Raw genomic sequence first — 25,379 nt, 5'->3', positions numbered from 1 at the left:
AAAAAAGATGGCGGACATGACGTCATACTAGGACGATTTATATACCTTGGCATTTGTGGTGGGAGGTCAGTCTGCCGGCGGCTTCCGTGGAGCAAAGATCCGTCATAATTTTTTTTTTTTTGCCCTCTTCGTGTTTGAAACAAGGACTCCACGATGTAAGTGCCTTTTTTAAAATGATAATTTATTAATATTTGATTAATACATTTGTTTTATAAATTTTAAATATTTTACCATTGAAATCTGATAATAATTACGGATTTTCTATATGGCGACCGTGATGTCATAATACAAGATGAAGTTTTTTGATTTGTATTTTTTTTATTTAAATTTTAAATTTTTTTCGAATTCTAGCATAAAAATACGAATTTTCAAGATGACTGCCGTAACGAAAATTGCAATGGTGTTTTAAAATATTTTATTGAAATTTTATTAATTAATTTTGTTATAGATTTTAATTTTCCCGATTTTCTAGCATAAAAGTAGTGGATTTTCAAGATGGCGACCATAAAGATAATTGTAACTTTCTAAATACAAGATGGCGGGCATAATGAAAAGTGAAACGATAATGTCATACTCATCCAAGATGACAGACGTAACGAAACATGCAACATTTCTAGAATCTAAGATAGCGACAATAACAATATGCGCAATAGTGTTTTTTTAAAAAAATATTAGAATTTTATTAATATAATTTTTTTATAAAATTTAAAATCCATCCCGATTTTTTAGCATAAAAATTACGGATTTTCAAGATGGTGGCCGTAACGAAAATTGCAACATTAGGAAATGGGGCATTCCTTTCCAATAGGGCGTAAAGTTCGAGAAAACAAAATGGCAGAAAGTTCGAGAAAATAAAATGGTGGAAAGTTTGAGAAAACAAAATGGTGGATCCAAGATAGTCTCCGAGGTCAAAGTCAAAGGTCAAGATAGTCGCCGTAACGTCACGATCCACAGCTTGAATCCTGGCATATCCGGCACCTCCTGCGAATGCCGCGCTCGGTGAGATTGTTATGAAACTCCAAGAGATTATTTCTAACTACGAATTTAACTACTTTTGTCAAGAATTTTGTATTGTTCTGCTGTAGCTTAACTTATTCTACTCTCTCGCTACAATTTAGTGTGTGGACTTTTGTTTTACATAGAAGTTGCCACATTTTTAAAAAATATGTCGTTCCTTCTTCAAACTGTAACTATTTCGTTTCAGTCTAAGATTATTACTTCAACTTGTTACTTTTTTTCCTTCCTTTTTTGAGTTACTTAAGATAGGATTTGAAGTTAGTTGTGCAGAAAAATAATGGTTTATTACTGTAAATATATCAATAATTCGCACGTTGATAGACCCTTAAAAACATCTACCTTATCTAATTGTATTCTCGCTGGCTTCAGCCAATGCAATTACAGCACGGTGTAATTACTAAGATAGCTATCTCGACACTCCCTCTAGCGAGGACCGCGCAAAAACCTGACACTAGGCTCCATTAAGTTAATGAATCGCTCCTGCCACAATGTTCAGTAAGTGGTATAATTTTTTCTTCCCTCTTGTCGCTTCCTGTTACCCCCCCCCCCCTCCCCCCCTCCTTTTCCAGGCTAGTCGGACGTCTTCGTGTGAACAAGCAGCGAGTCTTTAAGGCCTTAATTCTTCCTGATTAGTTCACTTGCTTCCAAAGATAACTGGTGTGTTAAAAAAAAACTTCAAAAATAATAATCGCATTAGTCGTGGACGCCTGCCGGGACAGCGGGAAGTTGGTAAGTGGCTTAAAACAAATTTATGTTTGTTTTCTAGAACTTTAACATGCGGGTGCTAGCTCATTAAGCTCTACTAGTTAGGAGTTACTGTTTTTGGAGACTATTTTCAGTCTAGTTTTTTTTAAGTATTATTTTAGCATGTCTCAGACATGCCTTATTTGACGGGTGTTAAAAAATCAGAGTAGGGATTCGAACTACGGCAAACAATTGCTAAAGTGCTTGTAAAATATGACGTGGGTGTTGAAGTACTGTCTGGCCAGTGTGCTTTATTATTTTGATCGTTGAACACCAGGACACCCTAAAGATATACTACTATTACACAAGTGTCTCATACCGAAGTGAATTTCTGAAGTATTCCCCTTCCCTGTGTAACCCGCCTTCCGTCCAACATGGAAGGGGGATTGCGTCCCCGACACACCGTGGGTAAATACTATTAAAAATATGGAATACCCAAAAAATTTTAAGTGCTCAAAAAAATCAACCCCTCTATTTACCCAAGGTGTCGAGCCAAAAATGGAAATCTTATCAAACAAATTATAGGCTAGTCTTTGGCCAATAGTAATAAAAATGCAGAGTACAAATATGCAGAGTTTTACTGAATTATACTTCATCACGATACTTTAGATGGTAATAATGACAGTGACTGGATTTTAGTATGAGCTTAACCATAAGTTAATAGAATAGAATAGCCAAAATGAAAAATATAAATGTGGCCTGGTGGCCACACCTGTAAGCCCTTCTCGCATAAAAGTCAGACTTTAATAGATCATATAAAATGTTGATAATAACCACGACGGCATGGTGTGTAACGTGTGCTGTGAACACATTCAGGCCTACCAAGCTGTCAGTTCCTAGGCGACCAGCCATTGGCCAGTATGCGTGGTCTCGCACGCAGTAGGGCGTATCGGAGTGGCCCATGAACTCCTCGGTGAAGCGCATTGGCTAAGCTTGCGCCTCCAAATTAGAAGAGGTTAGTTTTGATTGGGTTCAGATCCCGTCACAGAAAATCAAGGTTTTATATATTCATGAACATTACACTATACAAATTGTACTTCAAGCAGAAATGATTTGTTAATGTTTTTTTCTGTATCTAATTGCTGTAATAACTTTTAATTCATAACTAAGTCTGTTGGTTCAGTTATTTGATACTACGTAGCCCTTATTTGTTACATATAGTAAAAAATATATCATATAACACCTTCAAAAAGTTAAAATAATTAAACACACATAAAATTGTAAGTAAATAAATTTCCATTTATTATTCATGGATAAAAGAATTATTTATAGGTACTGCACCCCTGTTAATTGGAAAAGCGAGCTGGTTTTATTACACTTAGAATTTAAGAATGATGGGCATTACTATTACGATAAGATGTGCTTGTTTCTTTTATTCAATGGTAGGATAATTTTTTTTTACCATTTTTCAAACTAGTTTAATAAGTAAGTAATTAATAAGTTTTTAAAATTAATACAGTAGCATTTTAAACTCGTAACGTTAAATGACCAAATTATTGCTATGAATTATCTCGATGAAGTGACTAATTTCATGTAATGTTATAGTTATCACTACATAGTATAAAACAAAGTCGCTTCCCGCTGTCTGTCTGTCCCTACGTATGCTAAGATCTTTAAACCTATGCAACGGATTTTGATGCTTTAATAGAGTGATTCAATAGGAAGGTATAGTAGAGAAACGCTGATAATTTTAGAGGTTTCCAATGTGATGTCGTAAATAAACACATTTTTTTGCTCTTACATTGCAAACGCTGGCTGAACCCTACGAGATAGATCAAAATAATGTACTACAGTATTGTACACCTTAAAAAGGTCTACAAAAAATTCCGCGATGGTATATGTCTATCTCTTAGGAATAACCCACAATAACCATTTTTTATCCTTTACTTTTTACGAGAAATAATGGCTTATTTACTAAGCGATTTTAAGCAATACAGCATTAATCATTATCCAATTAAGTACCATAAATACATTGTGCATTTAATATAGATCAATATGGCCCTTTGCAGCATGTAGTAATTTAAATGAATATTTTCGAAGATATTACATATTTAAAATGCAGGGACATAGCGGCTGCGGCGGTAACGGCCAGGGGGCCGGTATAAAAAGACACTAGCTGCCCGACCCGGCTTCGCACGGCTATACTAATGGGAAAAAAATTAAGCCAAATATCCCATTTACAGTAATGGTAAATAAAAAAAATCAGTGAAAATTTATTACAATGCTGTATAATGTACCGGAGAGAAAATGAATAGCACCGATGGTTTCCCGACTCGTGCACGCAACGTACAACTGATGTACCCGTACTTCGCTACGGCAGTCTACAGGCAGATCACTCTTGCGCCGCTCATTATACATGCCCCTCCTTGTGGGTACGCCACTGTCGTGCGATGCCCGTTGCCATGGAGACGCAGAAGGCATGAACAATGCAAAATCCTGTTCTCATGCAGACAAAGTACCCACTGTTGTCTGGTTTTAACCACCCATGGGATCTAATTTTCGGAAAATGTCATCCTGCGTAACATACGGAACATTACTGTGAAGTTTCAAGTCTGTAAAAATATATATACTTGAAAAAAAGGGCAATAAAAAACAAATTAAACACAGAGAGAGGAAAAAATCAATAGTTTAGGTTTGCGATTTAAAGTGATGAAAAGTATTTAAATACTAATTGAACTCTTATGAGGGTACTGATTGCTTCGTTGTTATCACACGGGTGTTTTTTAATTGTATGGGAAAATTAAGAGTGATAAGGCATCTAGTGCGTGGCAACAATGTTAATAGGCAATAGGAAATAAACTTCTAGCGCCTGCGGGATTGTCAACACACACTTCGTACGTGTACTGCATGTTGTATCTAACCCCCTCCAACGGATTTGATTCTAAATTGCACTTTTAGTAAGGATCCCTAATGTTATTGATAATATAATATAGCCTATAGCCTTCCTCGATAAATGTATTATCCAACACTGAAATAATTTTTCAAATCGGACCAGTGGTTCCTGAGATTAGCGCGTTCAAACAAACAAACAAACAAACAAACTCTTCAGCTTTATAATATTAGTAAAGAAGTATAGATTCTTTATTATATTTAGTAACAGCATTGCAGCCGTGTGAAGCCGGGGCGGGTCGCTAGTATCATATAAAACCTACATTAAATACGACCCCATTTACTTTATATTCTATTTTACTAAATATCACTGGATTTTCACAGTAGAATAGAAAGAAAATTTAATTTTTATTAAGTTTAAAAGTGCACAGAATATTTTTATACACAGTATATTAAGACACCCTTGTTGCATTTTAGGCAAATGAGGTATATAAGAAAAAAATAACAAATAACCATTTCCCAGGTTACATAATTTAATATTCCACTGCTGAAATGTTTGTGTTCTTTCAGTATTTAAAATTGCTTAAAATTCTACCCGAAAATACACAGATTAGAGCCCCAGGTCAGATAGCTGGACCACACGCTCAGAGTAGAGTAGCTGGATAGTATCTACTTGAGAGTGTCTACTCGGGACCACGTGGTGTTCTGTTATCCACGCGACACGAAGTGAGATCAGAGGCGCACGGCGCAAAGAAACCGAGACACGCTAGAAACCCGCGCCTAACTACTTGTTACTGCACCACATTCATGGTAGCGGGTAGTTCTACTGCAGTCCGCATTGTGTCTACGTAGTTCAAACGTAGTTTCAATTCCTACAAACAACAGCCCATTACACCCGCCGCGTTTGTTTCGCGTGTAAGTAGTTTACAGCTGGCACTCCCGTCGCAGAGAAGTACCTAGTATGGGCCGCAACGCGCCTTCGATACTGCCTCGTTGCCTCGCGACCAGACTTGTATACACGTCTGTGTGTGCACTCGCGCACGGCTCATGGCTGTGTAAGAAAGGGCTTTCGCGCCAGGTCGTGCAGCGTCGAGCACTAGTAGCGAGGGCTTTGAGAAGGGAGATTAGCGGCAGATTTATGGTCCGCGCGCGGCGCCATGCTGCTCAGAGCCACCGCCACCTTGTCGGAGCATTCTTTCCTTCTCCTCTGCCGCCCGCCGGCGTTATTCTTCCAATTAAGAGACCGCCCGCGACATTATGACTCATAACTCATTCATGAGGGCGGGCGGGTTGGGGTAATCTCGCATGCCGGGACACGTGGTTCAAGCTGCACTGTATGGAGGGAGCGGAATTAAACCCGCCAGCCTGACAATTTATCTGCGCCCCGCTCACACCTCGTCATTTGTTTAACAAGGTTGCGCCAGAAAGCTTACTTATTTAATGTCCGCTCCAGAGGGCCTAATCCCGCCCGCCGAGACGAATACGCTTCCACAGTGCCCCTCAGAGGCTCAGTAACGTAGCCTAGTCGCTCCTAGGGCCACAGAGCCAGGCGCTTGCCTACTCCTGTGGCAATCAGTGGCTCAGTAGCGTGACCTAGTCGCTCCTAGGGCCATAGAGCCAGGCGCTTGCCTACTCCTGTGGCAATCAGTGGCTCAGTAGCGTGGCCTAGTCGCTCCTAGGGCCACAGCGCCTGGCGATCATCTTCTCCTGTGGCAATCAGTGGCTCAGTAGCGTGGCCTAGTCGCTCCTAGGGAATAGAGCCTGGTGTTCGCCTTACCACTTGGTGCTCATTGGCTCTGTAGTGTTACCTATTCGCTTGTAGGGCCACAGCACCTGGTTTTCGCCTTCCTACTTGGTGCCGAGTGGCTCAGTAGCATTATATATTCTCTCCTAGGAACACAGTGCATGTGCTCGTCTTCCGTCTTGGTGGCCAATGGCTTGTAGGTGGCCTAGTTGCTCCGAGGGCCACAACGCCTGTTGCTCGCCTAAAGTATTGGTGCTCAGTGGCGCAGTAGCGTGGCTTATTCGCTGCTAGTGCCACAGTGTTTGGTGCTCGCCTCACCGCTTGGTGCTGAGTGTTGTAGTAGCGTGGTTTAGTCGCTCCTAGCGACACAACTCCTGATGTTCGCCTTCCTACTTGGTGCTCAGTGGATTGTAGCGTGGCCTAGTCGATCTGAGGGTCACATCGCATGGTGTTCGCCTTCCCACTTGGCTCTCAGTGGCTTAGTAGCGTGGCCGTTTCGCTTCTAGGGCCACAGACCTGGTGCTTTACTTCTGTCCGCGTCTGCCAGCATGTCTCAGCTACTGGTCCTTCCCTGTGACCAGAGTCTAGAGACGTCTTGTCAGGAGTCTGCTTGTCCCGTACACGCTTGTAACACACCTTCCAAACCAACTCCGCCGCTTAGTGTGGGTCTGTCTCTTGGCGCCTCGTAGAGACTTCATGCTGCTGTTAGAAATATTCCACTGTTACCAGTTTACTAATCCACTTAGTAAATGAATTTGGGGCGTGGTAATGAGTACACACAGTTGATCGAATGGAGATGCTAAGCAGTGACTTGACAATATTTTTTAAGTAATCTAAGGAATGTATGCAGGTTGTATGAGCAGGGTTTCCTTTTGCCTTGAACACCAATGCTCGAGTTACAATTTTATTTCCATAATGTCAGTCTGTTTAGCTGTAGTTGTAGGGGTGAATTGAGGTTCGAATGCCTTCTATTTACAACACATCATACATTAATTTAAAGGTTAACTAGCCTTGTTTTTGTTACATATGTTCAATATGTGCACCTTTACTTATACTTCACACATACAACCTAAAGTCCAGTTCTTCCCACACTTTGGTTAACCCGTCCGGAGTAATGGAAGCTATAGCCTCTTCAATTCTGTGTCTCAACTCTGGCAAATCATCAGGTAGACACGATCTTTTATAAAGCTCCAAAGGTAAAACAAATCGTATTGCTTTATGGCAGGTGAACACGGCGGCCAGAGAAAAAGAGCTCTGTCCTCGATACCATCGGCGGATTGTTTTTGATAATGGGGGATCACAATTAAACTTTAAACAAAACGTACGTCGAACGGAAATTACAGATTCACTCTCGGCAAATTGCAGAACACCGGACTCTTTACGCTCGGGGGTCTGCCATTTTGCGTAGTTGGCTCTGCAAAGGCGAGAAAACTTCAAAGATCAGTACTCTAAAACAGTTTGACCTGGAACCAGTAGTAGAAGTGGGACATTGTGCCGTGGATGCAGACATGTGTGGTGTGGTGTGTCGCAGGACGACCACCGCGCGTTCCGCCGCCAGCTCGAGGACAAGCGACCCGTGGTGGAGAACAACCTGCTGAGCGGACGCCAGTACGTGGCCAACGAGCCGCCGCTGTCCGACACCAGCGACAGCGAAGGTGAGCTCCCTCCTCCTCCTCCTTCTGTGCGGCCCTCAGCACCTCAGCACCTCGGTGCCTCAGCCTCTGTGCCTCAGCCTCTGTGCCTCAGCCTCTGTGCCTCAGCCTCGGTGCCTCAGCCTCGGTATCTCAGCCTCAACTTCGGTGCCTCAGGCTGTGTACCTCAGTCTCAGTACCTCAGCCTCGGTACCTCAGCCTGTGTACCTCAACCTCTATACCTCAGTCTCAGTACCTCAGCCTATATACCTCAGTCTCAGTACCTCAGTCTCAGTACCTCAGCCTCTATACTTCAGTCTCAGTACCTCAGCCTCGGTACCTCAGCTTTGTTCATTACGGTGACATTGCCATCGAGTACCACGTCCGCCATCTTGTATTCTAGAACTTTTCGCCATTTCGAAATGTCACGGTGGCCATATTGGACGGCCTTCACCCTAGCGGCCAACTTGGGTGATGTTTCTTCCAACATCTTAGATTCCACTGTTTGGGTTTCTAGAACTTTAGGCCATTTTGGAATCGAGTGCCCCACTCCCAAATTCAGAAATTTTCGTTATGGTAGAACCTTACAACATCCCGGATTCTAACATTTTGTTTTCTAGAACTTTCCATTATCTTGAATCATGACACCACATCTGTAATATTGAATCTTGAGATCACAGTCGCCTTCTTGGATTGTGACATCACAGCCGCCATTTTATTTTCGCCTGTTAGATGTCGCCATTTTTAATTTGGACGTCATTGTCATATTTTTCATTCTGCTGCAGATCGCCATTTTGGTTTTATTTTGCTGGATTCGCCTTCTGGGATAACATAATTTCCGCCATCTTTGTTTCCGCGGTTTATTCCAATAGTGCACCAGAATCGCTTTGTCTCATGCACATAAGATGTAAATTACTAACAAAATGGAGATTAATAATAAAGCCATTCCAGCAATCGGGATCAGTTCGAACTATTGAAATCATTTGGAGTCAAATGCAGTTGGAGCAGTTGGAGCAATTGGAGCAAGTGGAACAATTGGAACCATTGTAGCTAGATTCATTAGGAGTAGTTGCAGCAATTGGAACAATTGGATCAGTTGGATCACTTGGAAAAACAAATGTAAGAATCCAGACTGTTGTAAGGTTCTACCATAACGAAAAGTGTTGCATTTGATTCCAAGATGGCCGAAAGTTCTGGAATTCAAAACGGTGGAATCCAAGATGGCGGAAGTAACATCAACCAAGTAGGTCGCGGGGGTCAAGACCATCCAAGATGGCCATCGTATAATTTCGAAATGGCGGAATATTCTAGAATCCAAAATGGCGGACGTAGTACTTGATGGCAATGTCACCGTAACGAAAAGGTTCAAAGTTTGGGAGTGGGTTCTCGATTAAAATGTGTTTGAAAGTTCTATAATTTAAGATCGAAATTTCTATAAAACAAAATGGCGTAAAACAATTGCAATCATGACATCATCAATAATGGCTGACAGGGTTAAGGTCAAAGGTCACGGCCAAGGTCATCCAAGATGGCTGCCGTGACGTAAGAAACCAATGTGGCGGTCGGCACCTCAACCACAAACCAGAGCTCGGCCCGCCATACAACTGTAAAGTTCAGAATGAATAATTGTTTATAAAACTTAGCCGCAAAGATAGTTTTAAGTGAAGTAATTAACTAATGTAAGGTTCTTAGAATATAGTTTATATATTTATTTCTTTAGTTGTTATACATTTACAAATTTTTACAATCGTCAAAATACCGCATGTAATTTGAAGTGACTACATGCACTCGCATACAAGCTTGCTTTCGTGAGTGCTAAATTTCCTGGTTAATTAAGTGAATATTGTTAACAAAGTGTAAAAAAGGGGAAATAAAGTATTATTATTATAGTTAATTTCCCGGTCCTAAGTAGAACTGGTAAATACAGACACGGCTCACAAACTAACCAATACTAATTACACCAAATAAGGGACTTGAGAAAATTTGTTTTAGGGGTTTTTAGGTAAGACGATGACCGCATTGCGGCAGGCGGGTGCAACCGTATAAAGCTATGATGATATTGAAGTCTAGGCATGCAGAGGTAATGCAAAGGAAATGCTTCACGTTGTTTTCTGGGTTGGGAGCGTTTTAGAAGTGACCGGGTGTTGGACGAGACGTACATATAATGGATACGGGTGAAGCTACCAGTGTTGATTAGTGTGTGGTAGCGCCGTGGTGGTTGTGGTTGTGGTGAGCCCTGCGTCACAGTGCGACACTCCCGCCTGGTCCCCCGGGAGAACACAGCCTCCCACCCTGGACCAGTCTGACGGCTAGAGATGGAGGGTACCTCCCCTCCACTGCGTGGGCTCGCCGATAACACGTCACTGTGCGTCCTACACGTGAAGAGCAGGTCATTTCCCCCAGGAGACACTGAGACTTGCCTCTGATTGTTGTGCCGCCAGCACGCATCTCACGACCAACCTGCAGTACTTGGAGCGGTATTTCATTTTCAGTCGTATTCGACTCGGGGCCCACACATTTGTTCAGTTTGTTCCACACTCGCCAGCTTGTTTCTCCGCATGGATGTTGATGCACGCCACAATACTCTACAGGATACTCCAGGGGAGTAGTACAGGCTAGAACCGAGAGCTACCAAGTGGCAAAAATTTTTTTTTTGACGTGATAACGTCTTATAAATCGATGAACGGCGGCTGCACGCACGAAAATTTACTGATATCTAAGATCAAACTATATTTTATCTAGAGACTATTTTTTTTTCTATATAAACATAGCGCAGTTCCCCACTGCAAAGAGGTTTAGTATGCGTTATGATACTCTCGGCTCTAGCACTCAGCACGGTCAGTGATCCAGTTGTCGGAGCCCTCTCTCATCCTGCAATACCGCCACCTTAAATTTTACAGCATTTATATGTGACTTGAAGTATGTTTTATTTCTTACATGGCTCAGGACATTTCCTAAAGACAATTTTAAACTTTTTAAATATGTCTATATATTAGGATGTTGGTATGTATATATGTATGTGTGTATGACGTCGATAAACTCCGACATTTTACGATCGATCGCCATGAAAGTAGGCAAATAGAAGTGTTTTTTTCATGGAGAAGGTTTTGATGGAGTCCATTTTTTTTATTTTTTTGGTAATTCGTTGCTAGATGGCGCTGCACACCAACCGTTAAACCGATCGCCATGGTTAAACAGAAAATCACAGGTCATAGACATACAAACAGCAACTGTGTGTCATTTCTCTATGTCCACCACACAGTCATATAGCGTTACACTGTGTTCACCCCGGGCAAAGGCCGGGTTCTAGAAGCTGGTACCTCCAGTCAGGTGTACAAGGAGAGGGTAGTGCTGAGAGAGGGTGTGACAGGCTCGGGGTGTGCTGTCGCAGCGGGGCGAGAGCTGGAGGGCGACTGTCGCGGCTACCGCTCGGCGGAGGAGCAGGCGCGCGAGCTGACACGCAGCATCCGGCGCGAGGTCAACAAGCTGTCCGAGAAGTGGAACAGCCTCATAGACCGCTCCGACCAGTGGCAGCGCAAGCTGGATGACAGCCTGGGGGTGAGTGCTGTCATTCACCCTTCAGCTTCCCTCCACCGGCCTCCACTAGCCTCCAGCTGCCTCCACTACCCTCCATCTGCCCCTGAAAGCCTCCAGCTTTCTCCAGTAGCCTCCACCGGCCTTCATCTGCCTCCAATAGCCTCCGGCTGCCTCCACTAGCCTCCACTAGCCTCCACTAGCCTCCAGCTGCCTCCACTAGCCTCTACTATATGGTGACTACTACAAGGTTCAAGATAACCTACACATAGAAAATGGAATAATATTCTTTGGAAACAAAATTTTGGCACCCCCTGCATTGTGGCAATATGTCCTGCAGTAGGAACTAAGGCTAGAGTATGACAATTATTCTAGTGGCCCCGAATGGCGATATATATAGAGGAACATATGTCATAGTGCGGGACATGTGAAAAATGTAAGGATAAGCGCAAGGAACCTCTTATACCACATGAAGTCCCCAAACTGCCATATTTCCAAGTCGGTGCTGTTTGAAATAGCAGGAAAGGCCTTCCTGATACTCTTTGATTAGGTATTATTTTTACTGGCTTGATGTTCGACCATTTTCTGTGAAATCATCTGCAGGTGTCATCACAGATAATGTACACTTCACATTGTATGAGTGCCACCTTTGCTGTAACAATCATGGCATCACTCTGACAAAATGTAGTCCACACTACCATCGAAGCAATGGGATGGCAGAAAAAGCTGTGGGAATTAGTTAACAGATTCTACGAAATAGCAAATCAGAGGTTACTGACTGCGGGGTTGCAGGCATCATTGGCACAAATACTATTCCGTAAATGTGTTAGAGCCACCATGCCCACAAATACAGCCATGTTGCAACCTGTTGTGCAGGAGGTCATCTGTGAAGCCTTGCAAGCCAGGCAGACAGGTTCAAACTGTACTTTGACAGGTCAACTCGGAGGACAGATGTGAAATTTCGGGAAGACGAGAGGGTAGTCACCAAAGAAGAAGTTATAGTGTCTGAGAACTATCTGTAATGTCTCACAATGCTGTGAACCAAGGAAAGACGGGTAGCAGATTGGTTTGAAGAAACACATGTAATTTGCGCACATCGTGGTGCAAAGTAACCAGCCAGAGAGAATGGGTGCTGAACCAAGAAATAAATGAAGGAGGTTAGACAAGTCCTACAGTGGAGGGCAGAAGAGGGAGTACTGATACAGACACAGAAGATTTTTTTGGTATTAGTGGTACACTGGGGTAATGAGTGATAATCCAGAATGAGACAACTTTAGGGACTTGCCATACAGTGGAAGCAAAGACCATTATGGGACCAGTAGTGGTAGGAGGGTCAAGGTGAAACAGATATACCAATAGTAACATGTATAGTGGAAACTTGAGGTGATGCATAAGGGGGAGAGGTGCAGTAGTTGGCACAGGACCCATGACAGACAATGTGTGATGTAAGATGGTGTCATATTGATGTATGCTGTGTATCATGTAACATAAGATCAAATAAATAAAATATTAAATACCTAGAACCATAGGAAGTGGATATGCCTTTTCATCGCAACTTGGAGGTGTTCTAGGAGGGGCTCGGAGAGAGTCTAGAGCAAACCATCCCATCAAATTTCAAAACTGGAATTTGTATTCTCGCCACAACTCGGTGGACTGGCGCTCGTTTCGCGATTTCAATTGAAACTGCCGCCAGCGGCAGTGGGGAGTTGACCTCGATGGTGCTCTGTCACGCAGTGTGGCGCTGGCTTATGACTTGAAGCTGGGATTGTGCTCTTATATATTTCTTCGACCTTGATCACCTATTAACATCATATTTTTGACGCTGCACTGCAGAAATTTAAAACCAAAAATACATTTGCAATAGTAGTTTATTATATAATTATCCCTGTCCCTTAAACGACCATTCCTACTCCTAGTCACCTAAACCCGTATTTGATATGCTTAATATTGTTTTAATAATGTGTAAAAGAGTGGCTTAGCCAACTAGACCAAAAATTCGTCGACATAAATCGTAATAGTTTAGAGCCTAAAAGCTACAGATATAGTATAGTCACCATAATTATATCAGTAGAGCATCGAGATAAGGAGAGCAACTAAGCAATGATCAGACAAGCATACTCAGGGTAAAGTTTGGTGTTAATTTGCGACGTTTATTTTGGACCAGGTTTTACGACATGTGATTCGTTGTTATATTCGTAAGGCTGGACTCAAGGTGGAATGTTTTTTTTCCTAACTTAAGTTAAAGCTATGAGTGTGCGGGAGAGTTCTGTGTAGGGAAGACTCTAAGTGCGTCTCAGGCCGAAGCCTGTACGCTCTAATCATGCAGGTTGTGAACCATGCAGGAGAGGAAGCATGCATCATGTGCTAGGAGGGGATTGGCCAGCCACGGCAACGTTTTAGCCATGACTAACTCCCCTCACTGACTATTCTAGACTGAAAACTAGATAAGTTGGGCCCAGGTAAAACCTGCATAGACACAAGGAAAACCCTGAGCACTGACATGCGAGATGCAAAAATTTAATGCATTAATAACAAGCAGGTTGGTTACGGGAAACAGAAGGATGGTTCCGGAAGAAGAGTTGGACAGAGTGGAAACATTACTAAGCAAATGGGCGGGAGCTTGGACATTGCTGTCCGCTGTAGTTTGGGTGGCGCTGGTTGTTTCGGGGGCGACTTTTGTCGTTTCCCGCCGGGCTGCCAGCCAGCCTGAAGGTGGGAGGGTTGTCTCTCCCGGCGGCCCGACCCGCCCCCACCCCTGCGGGGAGGGTGGAAGGTGGCTGGGAGGGGGAGAGGCACCCCTGCCTCGGGTGCCATGTGCTGTGTCGTGCGTGAGCACAGCTTGCCCGCCGCAGAGCCGCAGCTGTGCTGGCCACTCGGCTGTGAGAAGCTGCTCGGCGTTGTCACACGTGGTGACATGGTCACACGTTGCGCGTCCCGGGCTGAGCGGCGTGACGTATGTTCAGAATTAGCAATCAGTTAACCGAGGTCAACTACCATTACAAGTTTGGAAGAAAAAAGTTTTGCTGTGCTAGCTTTTTTTGAAGTTATACTTTTTAGGCCCGTTATGAAAAACAATTACAGTGAATTATTAAGCTGCGCGCGCACCATGCAACGAAATTTTTACAGGATGAAGAAAATTTCTTTATACAAATAAAAATTATGAATCTGCTTTTAAATCTTATACACAGTTATTGATATTAAATACTGGTCCATATTATTAAAAATATTTGTTTCTTGTGAATATTAGTAATAGAAATTGTGTTTATAAATTTTTTAAAGTTTATTTTCAAGTGTGTTTATATAAGTGAGGTTATGTTCCTTTATGTATGATTTATTTGCATTATAATTTATTATTTAGTAAATTATTAAAATTAATAAATTAGAATATACATTAGGCATATTTATTGATTTTCATTATTAATTAAAATTATACTCGATACTTTTACTAAATTAAATAAATAATTATTTTTCGCATGGTTATGTTAATATTGAATACTGAGTAATTTTTTTTAATTCGATTGACTTTATATTTTACTAACTGTTTATATAATATATCTCTAGTAATTTTATTATTTTATTTCTATTAAGTATTTGCATGCAAAATTTAAGTTTTTTATTATGCCAAGTAAGTATAACTTCAAACGTGCGTACGAAAGTACAGAAACCCTTTTTTTACATATAAATTTAGTTTTGATAGTAATTGCAAAAACGTTATAGGTACTTATTTCAGCCGCTCTAGAAATTCCTGAGTTCAAGAACGTTAGCAAGGGAGGTAACATTTTGGTTTTTTTTTTTCAGTCTATCTGTCTTCCACACAGTTTCATTCCTTTTTGGAAGTGGTCATAGAATAATTAAAATTTTATAACTTTTAAGTTTACATTAATGAGTGGTCTGCAGTTTCCTGGTTTACTTGAATACAATAAAAGTAACTGCCAAATTGAGCTATCAGAGTGCCATTTTAAACAGCAGTGCAGATGGTACCAATACCTAGTGTTACATGGGGAGTAACGTCAAATCAGTCTACAGAGCATTGTTTCAACAGCAGTGTTAAGTCAGTGGACGTGGGGTGGTGTCCAGTGGTCCTCGCCACGCACGGCTGTAGCAGCTAGAGCTGTAGCAAACCGTATTGTATTCGGTACTGAGTGACGGGTGCGCCAGCTAGTACCGAGTAACGAAACGTTACACTCGAATGCATTTCGTTACTCGCATTTTTCGTAGTATGGGTACCTGCATTGTTTCAGTTCACGCAAGTACCGTTGATGCGTGTATTGAAACGTTTGCTGATACGTATGTTTTACGCATGCGCGCGCTTATTCGGTGAATTTAAAAACGTACGTTACAAAGAACGATGTTTGTTTATTAATTAAAGTATAATTTGGAAATTCTTCGTCCAAGTTTTTTACTGTTTATTAAAGGTACTTTACCTATTAAATCGAATTAAATTTAGAATGACTTAAACACAAGTCTGGTTCAAGATACGTAAAAGTGAAAAAAATGCACCTTACGCAGCTTGGTATGTAATGTATACGTATGTTTTCTACAAATTACGAATTTTGCGATGCCGCGGCGTCATACTGTACGCGTACGCAATACGACTCGATTCGTTGCTCTAACATAACATAGCATGTTATGCGGTATCAGAAGTAACGAGTGACATAACGATACGATAGTAACGAGTACTAATTGTTATAGTAACGAATACATACGGGTACGCTTTTTTTGGTTACTTTTACACCTCTAGTAACAGCTACAGCTCTCGGCGGCGCCAGGGTAGCCAACCTTCAGACGTCCTCTGCCACAGCTGTGTTGTGTTGTTTGTTGACGCCGAGAGATCGCATCATTGGCTCTTGATCGTCACTCGCTTGTCTGGTTACCTAGCTATTAGCTGTCAATTCACATTGTTGTATTGGCGAGGACGTGTCTTTTTAGAATCTTTCCAGCATTCATAAATAAGCGCGAAATGCGATTGTTTAGCCTACTTTGTAGGACGTTCCTCGTGCACTGATTCGTGTTTAAACCATCCTGTAAGCTGTTTTCAGACCAACGTGTTTGTAGTCCTGACATGTCGAATTACCGTTGCCGTAAGTCTGCTTTGAAATTTTTAGGTAATTACCGCACTAAGTCCCGTTCTACAATGACACGTAAACAGAGACGGATCACGTAAACGGAGACGGTATATTTCACTATAGCGTCTCTGCTGCTTCCCCAATGCACTGAAACTTAAAAAATGTGAACCTGTGAGATTGAATTTCAAGGCTACGAAATAATTATTAACTTTATTACGAAAAAAATATTATGCTTCAAAACCATAGCACGTGCAGATTTTACATATAAAATAAAAATAAACCACAAAGTAAAAATAGAACACTAGATATGCTCGCACTTAAATCAATATTTAACGTATTTAGAAAGTAAACAAACATGGCTACCACCGCAGCCAAATACTCTGCTTCTATTGGTCGCACGGAGCGACGTAAACAGAAGAGCTCAGCATTGCAGGGTCCGTCTCCGTTTCCGTGTCATTGTGGAAAGGGCCTAATAAATCACCGATTTAAGGGGGTGCCTCCCATTTCAGGTCATGATTTTATATTTACATTAATCACTGATCAACTTTTAGACTTTTTCAATTGTTTAACTTTCACAAAATGAAATATATATATATATATATATATATATATATATATATATATATATATATATATATATATATATATATATATATATATATATATAGACACACACACACACACAGCACATACTATGTTGCATAATCAGATGCCAAAGTTACATTTCTAACCATTTTTGGGTTGTACAAATAAGGAGAATTTAATTTATTGCAGAACTGAAACTTTTAAGGTTTAACTGCAATTCCACCGGCTACTTCATGATGTGGTTTGTATTTCTATCACAAAAACTCATTTCATGTTTCTTGGCTGTCAAAATCATAACAAATTTGAGAATTTTGAAATGCCAGGTAAAATTAATTAATATGAAGCTGAAGATTGGCGTCCATGTTGCCTTGATGCACCGAGATTGTGCAATCAATGAGACTTTAAAAATCAAAATTTCCCATTTTTCAAGTGTATGTATGCCCTACAGACTTGAAACTCTTGTAGTGATGTTCCTTATATATGATGTGTTTAGCCTGGGCAACACCGGGTATGTCGGCTAGTATTTCATATCTGGCAGGGGCAGACCCCTGAACACCCCTTTCCTCTAGCTCACCCCCTCCAAGTCCCAATAGGTCCTTTCCAGAATATTAGGGCCTCGTAGAAGTAAACAGCCCAGTGCCCCGCAAAGTCTAGGCTGCAGCTGGAGACCAGTACTATATTTGTTTCCAAGTGACAGAATATTTTGGTTGTAAAATAATAAGTACATCTGAAGCATAGAACATGTGTTGTTTATTGAGGACATTACCTTGAGGTTGTGTATTATATGCACAGGATCTCGAAAATTCTTCACTCCCAAGAATCTGGATAATAACTTTTGTTATTTGGCAACATCATTACTAATATCAGTATTGCCAATGTTAGTGTTTGCGAACCAAGCTATATTAGAAGGGTGCTGTTATTTAATGGTTAGGTTCATTTCTGTAGTATCCCTTTATAGAAAATCCCGTAGGTCTAGCTTCAGACTTAGAAACCCCACATGACATTGCGTTAATTGATCTATGGATGAGAGTAGCCAACCTCTGTTTACCTGAAAGATTCAAGCACATCCTGTGTTTAGTAAACAATTTCGTAGTAGCTGATACTTAAACATTCCTAAACATACTATAATTTTTTGTTAATTTTCTGATTTGTTTTTTTTACTGTTGCATTAAAATACGACCGTGTTGGCAGGTTTATGCCAAAGGGGTATTTCTGCAACTGTAACATTTGTTTCCCCAAATGTTTTTAATTTTTATTTCAGAGCATTTACTGCTTTTTCACATTCCTTTTTTTAACCATCATTATAACCTCCAGTGATGACTACAGAGTATTTATTTCAAAAGTTTTTATGCACACTTATATTAATTTGGAATTTTTTTTTTTTAATTTTCAATAAAATAATAATAATAATAAGCAAAGCTTAACACTGATATAGCTAGTTATCTACATCTACATATTGAAATATGTGTGATGTTGGGTTTGTGTTGTGTTTGCCAGAAAATGAGGCTGTTCCAAAAGAACCTGGATGACCTGTCCAGTCGCATCGCGGCCGCGGAGGCCATGAAGAGCAGCTGGAAGTCTCCGACCGACCTGCGGGAGATCGGCGAGATGCTGGAGCAACTGCAGGTACAGCGGCCACCCGGCAACCCAGCCACCTTGTCACCCTGCCACCCGGCCACCTGGCGATATGGCCACCCGGCCACCAGGCCATATGGCCACCCGGCAACCCAGCCACCTTGTCACCCTGCCACCTGGCCACTCAGCCACCTGGCCACCCTGCCACTCGTCCAACTTAGCTTTTAAATTAATTAAGTTTTCCTCCTCTGATGAACTACTTCTAGCCTCATCAGGATTTCTCTGTGTGTTATTTAACAATTCAACACTGTATTGTCGTGACATAACCAACAAAATGACAAAAAAAAACTTAAAACCACTTAAAATTATCATTTCCCTCTTAACCTTGATATGTATTCCACACTATCTTAAATTTTGATAAAGTTAATATATTACAGTCGGGAACAACACAAACCACATCATGTTTTGAAGTCACGAATTCAACTGTTCTATTTTATAGTTTCATACATACACTCACGCAAATGCGCACCTAGTGGTCACAAGCCAAACTAGTCATGCTGTTTACTGTGTATCTTACCACATAGCCTTCCCTGGTGACTGGTTCCCTGGAAAAAAATAAACTTTATTATTATTATTATTATTATTATTATTATTATTATTATTATTATCATCATCATCTTGTCATTAAACAGGATCTCTGGGAACAAAAAATATACATAACCACTCACTAAATTATTACACATCCTGTTTTCAGACTTCTTTCATCCATTGTTGAAACATACAATGATTATACTTAACACTAAAACACCTAATAAAAACCTTTCAGGAGCATTCCAGTCCTTCAGACATACTTACCTGGCGCCTCCACCAAATCTGTCACGCCCTTCGTAGCTCGTCTATCTCAAACAACATTGTTCAGATTAGGTAGCGTTCAGAGGTAGCTATAGATCAGTATGTACAAGCCCGTACAGGTATCGAGGGACTGGAAGCTATAAAACAAGCATTCTCTAAAATAATACTAGATAATTTATTTAAAAAAAAAAAAAAAAAGACATTAAAACATAATTAAAATCACCGACACTTCAGCACCCATAGAACAGAATTCCTTGGAAGACAAACACAAAGAATAAATTACTATAAACGAATAAATGAAACTCTAGGATAGTAGGTAATAAATAAATAAATAAATAACAATTTAAATTAACTTTTAAATCTCTACAGTAATGTTAATTCTTCAAGTCCGTCACTCATACATGATTAATCTAATGAGCTAAGAGTTAATTAAAATACAATTATTCTACAGCCATCATGTTTTAGAACTACTTGACATGAAAACCAAGGCCGTTTTTATCCCAACAACAAGAGACTTTCTTCCTTACACATATCTGAAATAAATCATACTGATACAAAAATTTTCAAAGTAAGCAGTACCAATTAGAAGTGAGGATTCTACATATTATTTTTCTGGTCTCATAATGACTACCTTCTACTCACCAACTTCCACACCAGCGTCACCAAACAACGCGCAGCCGGGCAGCACGATGGCCTCTCAGATCGGCTACCGACCACGAGGCATCCTAACGATCCCTCGTAAGCAAACTCCGCATCCTCGAAACAATCACGGGAACAACGGGAACATTGTTGTGAAGCCTGGGGTGCCTACGTAGTCACAATAACGCCCGCCAGAGTGCAACACTTTCCCGTGTGGCCAGCCGCCTGCACGACACGGGTGCTCAGAAAAACACGCCCTCAGCTGTCCCGTGAGAACACAAACATTCCCGAGGCTCGCAACATAACCGCGCCGTCACGGTCACGCGCTAGGCCAGAGTAAACGTAGCACAACCGTGCATTCCTTACGGCACGGCAGAGACCCACGTTCTTACGATCAAGTAACACAACCTGTGTACAAGAGATATAGAGTTAAAAAATTAAAAAAAAAAAATTTAAATAACTAGACCAAAAATGTTAACCCCGAATTTCGTCATTAAAAAGAATGGATTTCGTCTTTATTGTCATTAAAAATGAATACAAATGTAGGCAAATAATAAGTTAATATCAAACCCAATTGCATTGGTCATTTTCTTCAACATTTCATGGTAAGATACTTAAAATGTGTACATAAATCAGTTATACATATATTGATGAAATTTAAACAAAAAACTGCTACTAAAACATTTAGTAAGTTCCTTCGTTCATCAGAAAGTTATAAATATGAAATTTAAAGTACGGCCAAACATTTTTCTAAACTGCAATTTCTAAAGCTTAGTTTATATTACTATTAATATGAGTCAAAAATCAATATGCAAATCATTATGCAAATCATTATATTTTTACTTTTACTAATGATGTTTTTCTGTGGGCCTTTAGCCACATTTGTATAGTATCAGCTATAGGTTGCTTTTATTTACTTTAAAACCATAAATCAAAACTAAATTAATATTTTTACATAGGACATAATATATTAGGTTTTTAAATAAAACCCTAAACTAAAGATATAGAAAATAATTCAATATTTTAATTTTTTAAAAATGAGGAAATTGAGGAGAATTTTTCTTTATTTTGTGTTTTTCCTTGCATTTCAGTGTTTTGTGGTGGATTCACAATGATTTTGGTAATTGGTGTTGTATAAACTTATATTTTGTTGTTATTTCACTTTTATTACTATTCACCATATAATCTTGCCTCTACAGATGGGCTCAGCATTAAGAAGCTGTATGTGGTGGTCTGGGAGGGATTGTAGTGTTGGGAGAAATGGCCTGAAGTGAAGTTGGTTTTATCTGAGTCATCTGTAGCAATGATTACACAGTCAATGCAAAAATTCCTCATACATTCACCAAGTGTTCAACAGTTAATGGTAAGCCAGGTAGTCTTCATTTTTGTAGTATGGTTCTTACACAAACATGAATTCTTTTGGCGTGATAATGTCTTATAAATCGATGAACGCCGGCTGCACGCACGAAAAAGCACGATTCATTGTCACGTTCCGCCTGAGCAGAGCGTGCAAGAACCGGCTAACCACCGTGCGAGGAAATCTTCTATAATATCAAACCGGTAAAGGCGGGCTTTTTAAAAGCAGCAATTTAAAAAATTTGATTTATTTGTCCAATTTCGTAATTTCAAATTAACAATTTATTGACATTGATTTGATTTCAGTTTATTTCTATAACTAATTGTTCGTGATTATATTTAAACAAATTATTTAAATTAAATTTTCAAAAACTGTAAATAATATTTGAAAATTAAAAAGAATGCAATTTTTCATCAATGTTTTCTTATGACGTTATCACGTAAAATTATCTTCTGTAAACCAACTTTTTTTAAATTTATTTTGATGGCTATTTCTGGTTTTTAGAAACTAGGAGAGCGTCTCGGGCCGATACAGAGGACAGTCGAAGATGTGAACGATCAGGCTGCCGCATTCACCTCGAACAACGTGCTAGTGTCACATATCAACCTGAACAAACTAGAAGAACTTAACACAAGGTGAGTACAACATGTTGGAGATTGCTGTCTGGAAGCATACTGTCTGAATTTGTTCATGACTTACATAGATAACTGCTTTAAACTTTTGGATGCCTAGAAAATGCTCTTGACAAGGATAAAATAAGATTAGAAATTAATTTGTTCTGCTCCCTCAAACAGTTTACATGATTTACAAGAGAATTTTTTATATACCCAAAAAATGTTGTTATTACTATTAAAATACATATAAAACATTTGCAATTTATGAGTTCCTTAGCAAACAATAAAATAAGGCAAATATAGGCTGAAGTGACTTTTCTTGGTTTTTATTGGAATAGTGTGAAGAAATCTGGATAAACAGTAAATATAGAATTTTTTGAAGTGAAAACTTCTATGGGAAGGTTGGGATAGGGAGTAAATTCATGTAAGTCGTCATCGACATGGGTCACGTGATGTGTTAACGATAACACTATATCTGTTCCTATTAGTATAACTTATTGCGCTTTTAAATCTTAAGTATATGATTACTGTGCAGAAAAAGTGAGTATAAAATATATTAATATTCTCATATAGATATTTAGTTTGAATAACGAAGAAAACGGAGTCTTTGTAGCAATATAACCTAAAAATTAAGAACATCATTATTTTTTTAATATCTACAATTACTAGGCAATGCGTATTTTATATTAATTTAGGAGTTATTTTACTAACGTGATAAAACAAATTTGTTGTGTGATAATATATTTCGTAAAAATGGCAAAAAAAGTTTCACTTCTGTCGGCAGTCCTGATGACTGCTTTGAAATTTTTTTTTTTGTTCCTGTATCCTTGAAATGAATTTTAAAACATTTAAATCTTGAAAAGTAAAAAATTTTATAATTAATATTGTACTAGGGAGCTTCTAGCATGCTGTGACGTGTTGGTCACGTCCTGTGTGCAGGTGGAAACTCCTGCAGATAGCGGTGGACGACCGATACAAGCAGCTCAACGACTTCGGGAAGGAAGGAGCCCCACCGAACCAGGGGTTCCTGTCCGTGTCGGTGGATCAGCCGTGGGAAAGAGCAATCACTGCAAACAAAGTGCCTTATTATATTAAGTGAGTTACTGGTTTCCCCTTTGTTTACCTGGGACAGCTCATGGTACCTATGGCCTAGTATAACCTGTGATTCCCTCTAGCATGTAGTTTGTTTCTCCTGTAATAACCTTTCTGACGTTGAAATAACGAGGCTGCAGTTCGATTTGCTCTACCTGCCCATAAGTCGTCATCTGTGTAATCCACACCGGGTCATCTCAGGTCCTGTGCCTATTGTAAGAAGCTACTTGCTTTACACGTTGGGGTTTTTCTGTTTTGCACATGTTTGGACTGCACTGCATATTCCAGTTCGGCTGAATGACGTGCAGTGTAGAACGAAACCTGTGGTTCATAAGCAGTTCAACTGGATTAAACTACTTTAATAATGGTGTGCTGCCATATACCAAAAGAGTAGATTTTGGTCTATATCAATATAGTCTTCACATACACAAACACACACACACGTTTAACTGCAAATAGTGAGTAGTCGACATAATCACCTTTAATTTATAGTCCTTGACAAATGTTCCAAAATCTCCACACAAAACTTGAAAACAACTGTCAGCCTGCAGAAAACATTTCCTTCAACTTACGTATCACCAATAAGCCACGGCCCTTTTGATAAGGAGTGGTCATTAATGTTTCATGCGTGTACTGGAAGTAGTTTAGGATATATTCTGGAGTCTTGTTCCTAGGTGGCTACCCCAATAAGCTAAAGTCTTTTAATTTTTGGCAGACTGGATAGTTTACTTGCTCTTGCTTGACAGTTGACATAAAGTGATCACTTTACCGGTGATTGGGTAGTTTGAAAAAAAAATTTATTCACGTTGGCCTCTTCTTGTCGGAGCTCCAAGTTTCTGCTCTGCACCATGTTCACCTCTAGACCTGCGGGAGTCGGGATTGGTGAGTCTGCAGCTCTGCCTGTATCGCCACCACAACTGCTACTTCCAGCTGCTGCTGAAGTTGGTCACACATCTTCTCATCTTTCACGTCAACTGCTAGTCTCTGCTTCAATCCATCGCAGTCACAACTGTTGCTCAAGCATGCAGTGCGTTAATGAACTCATCTGTCAGCTCACTCACTACTTGAACCTTACAGTTCAACTTGAACCTCTTGAATGTTACGTGTCTTTGTGGATCAAAGTGATTCCCACAAGCTAAAATTGCCTCTTTGTAGGTTGCAGTTCAGGCACGAAGGAGACCACAATTTTTTTCTTTTGACTTTTCCCCCAGAAGGTACTGACATGTGTATCCTCTTATTGTCAGATTAACTGAATATCCAGATGGTGACATATAACTGGTTAAGTGCTTGTTTCCTGGATTTTCAAAATTGTAAAATGTATGGGATTTTTTTCAGTAAGCCATTGGCTATTATCAGTGTACTACCATTTCATCAATGCTCCATTTCACAGTTTCACCCCACCTTAATCTCTGAGTGGGATGTCAAACAGAAGTTAAAAGTTAATTCATTGATTCATTGATAAATACTAATATATAAATGAAAAAAAAATATGTTTCTTGTTTTACCTCAGACTGATTTTATTTTCAATATATATTCTTAATTTTTAATTAAATATATACATGTGAAAAAGAAGAGCTGTTTTAGATGTTAAAATTTTAAGTAATTTAGTACTTGGGTAATGTTTTCAGTTTGTTTGTCTCGTTCCACTTCTATAGACATAGTTGTATAGTTTGAGTAGTGCTGCTTCTGTCTGTTCCAGTCATCAGTTGGAGACCACCCACTGGGACCACCCAAAAATGATAGAACTTATGAACTCTCTCTCCGATCTCAACGAAGTGAGATTCTCAGCTTACAGGACTGCCATGAAACTTCGCACTGTCCAAAAACAATTGTGTTGTAAGTAATATGTTCACCGCATGCTCTGTGAATCAACTCGCCGACATCCTAGTTTGTAGCTTTTTCAAAAGATCAGTCCCTCTATTTTACTAGACTACTTGAAAATTTACAATGTCACCAGTGGTAGTCGATTAATATAGGTAAATTACATTATTACAAAGATTAAAATAAAACTTAATGTAAATTTTTTGTAAAATAATATATTATGCACAAAAAATGGAAGAAAAGCACAAGACATTGCTTTTCTCTCGTGACTAATGCACT

At 39.9% G+C, this 25,379-nt stretch overlaps 1 protein-coding gene across 1 annotated transcript in view; it reads left to right on the top strand.

Moving 5' to 3' along the window:
* Positions 1 to 25,379, top strand: part of LOC134541655 (dystrophin, isoforms A/C/F/G/H-like) — a 935,715-nt gene that overhangs the window by 869,392 nt on the left and 40,944 nt on the right. The window contains exons 57-62 of the mRNA XM_063385245.1: positions 7,866 to 7,989; positions 11,357 to 11,523; positions 18,648 to 18,776; positions 22,078 to 22,208; positions 23,127 to 23,282; positions 24,979 to 25,115. Of these exons, the coding sequence (XP_063241315.1) occupies positions 7,866 to 7,989; positions 11,357 to 11,523; positions 18,648 to 18,776; positions 22,078 to 22,208; positions 23,127 to 23,282; positions 24,979 to 25,115 (844 nt within the window). The remainder of the gene's footprint in view (positions 1 to 7,865; positions 7,990 to 11,356; positions 11,524 to 18,647; positions 18,777 to 22,077; positions 22,209 to 23,126; positions 23,283 to 24,978; positions 25,116 to 25,379) is intronic.

The sequence above is a fragment of the Bacillus rossius genome (genome assembly GCF_032445375.1).
Source record: "Bacillus rossius redtenbacheri isolate Brsri chromosome 4 unlocalized genomic scaffold, Brsri_v3 Brsri_v3_scf4_1, whole genome shotgun sequence".
Taxonomy (NCBI): Eukaryota; Metazoa; Arthropoda; class Insecta; order Phasmatodea; family Bacillidae; genus Bacillus; species Bacillus rossius.
The sequence above is the reverse complement of the archived record's forward strand: the minus strand, read 5'-3'. Positions and strand labels throughout refer to the sequence as shown.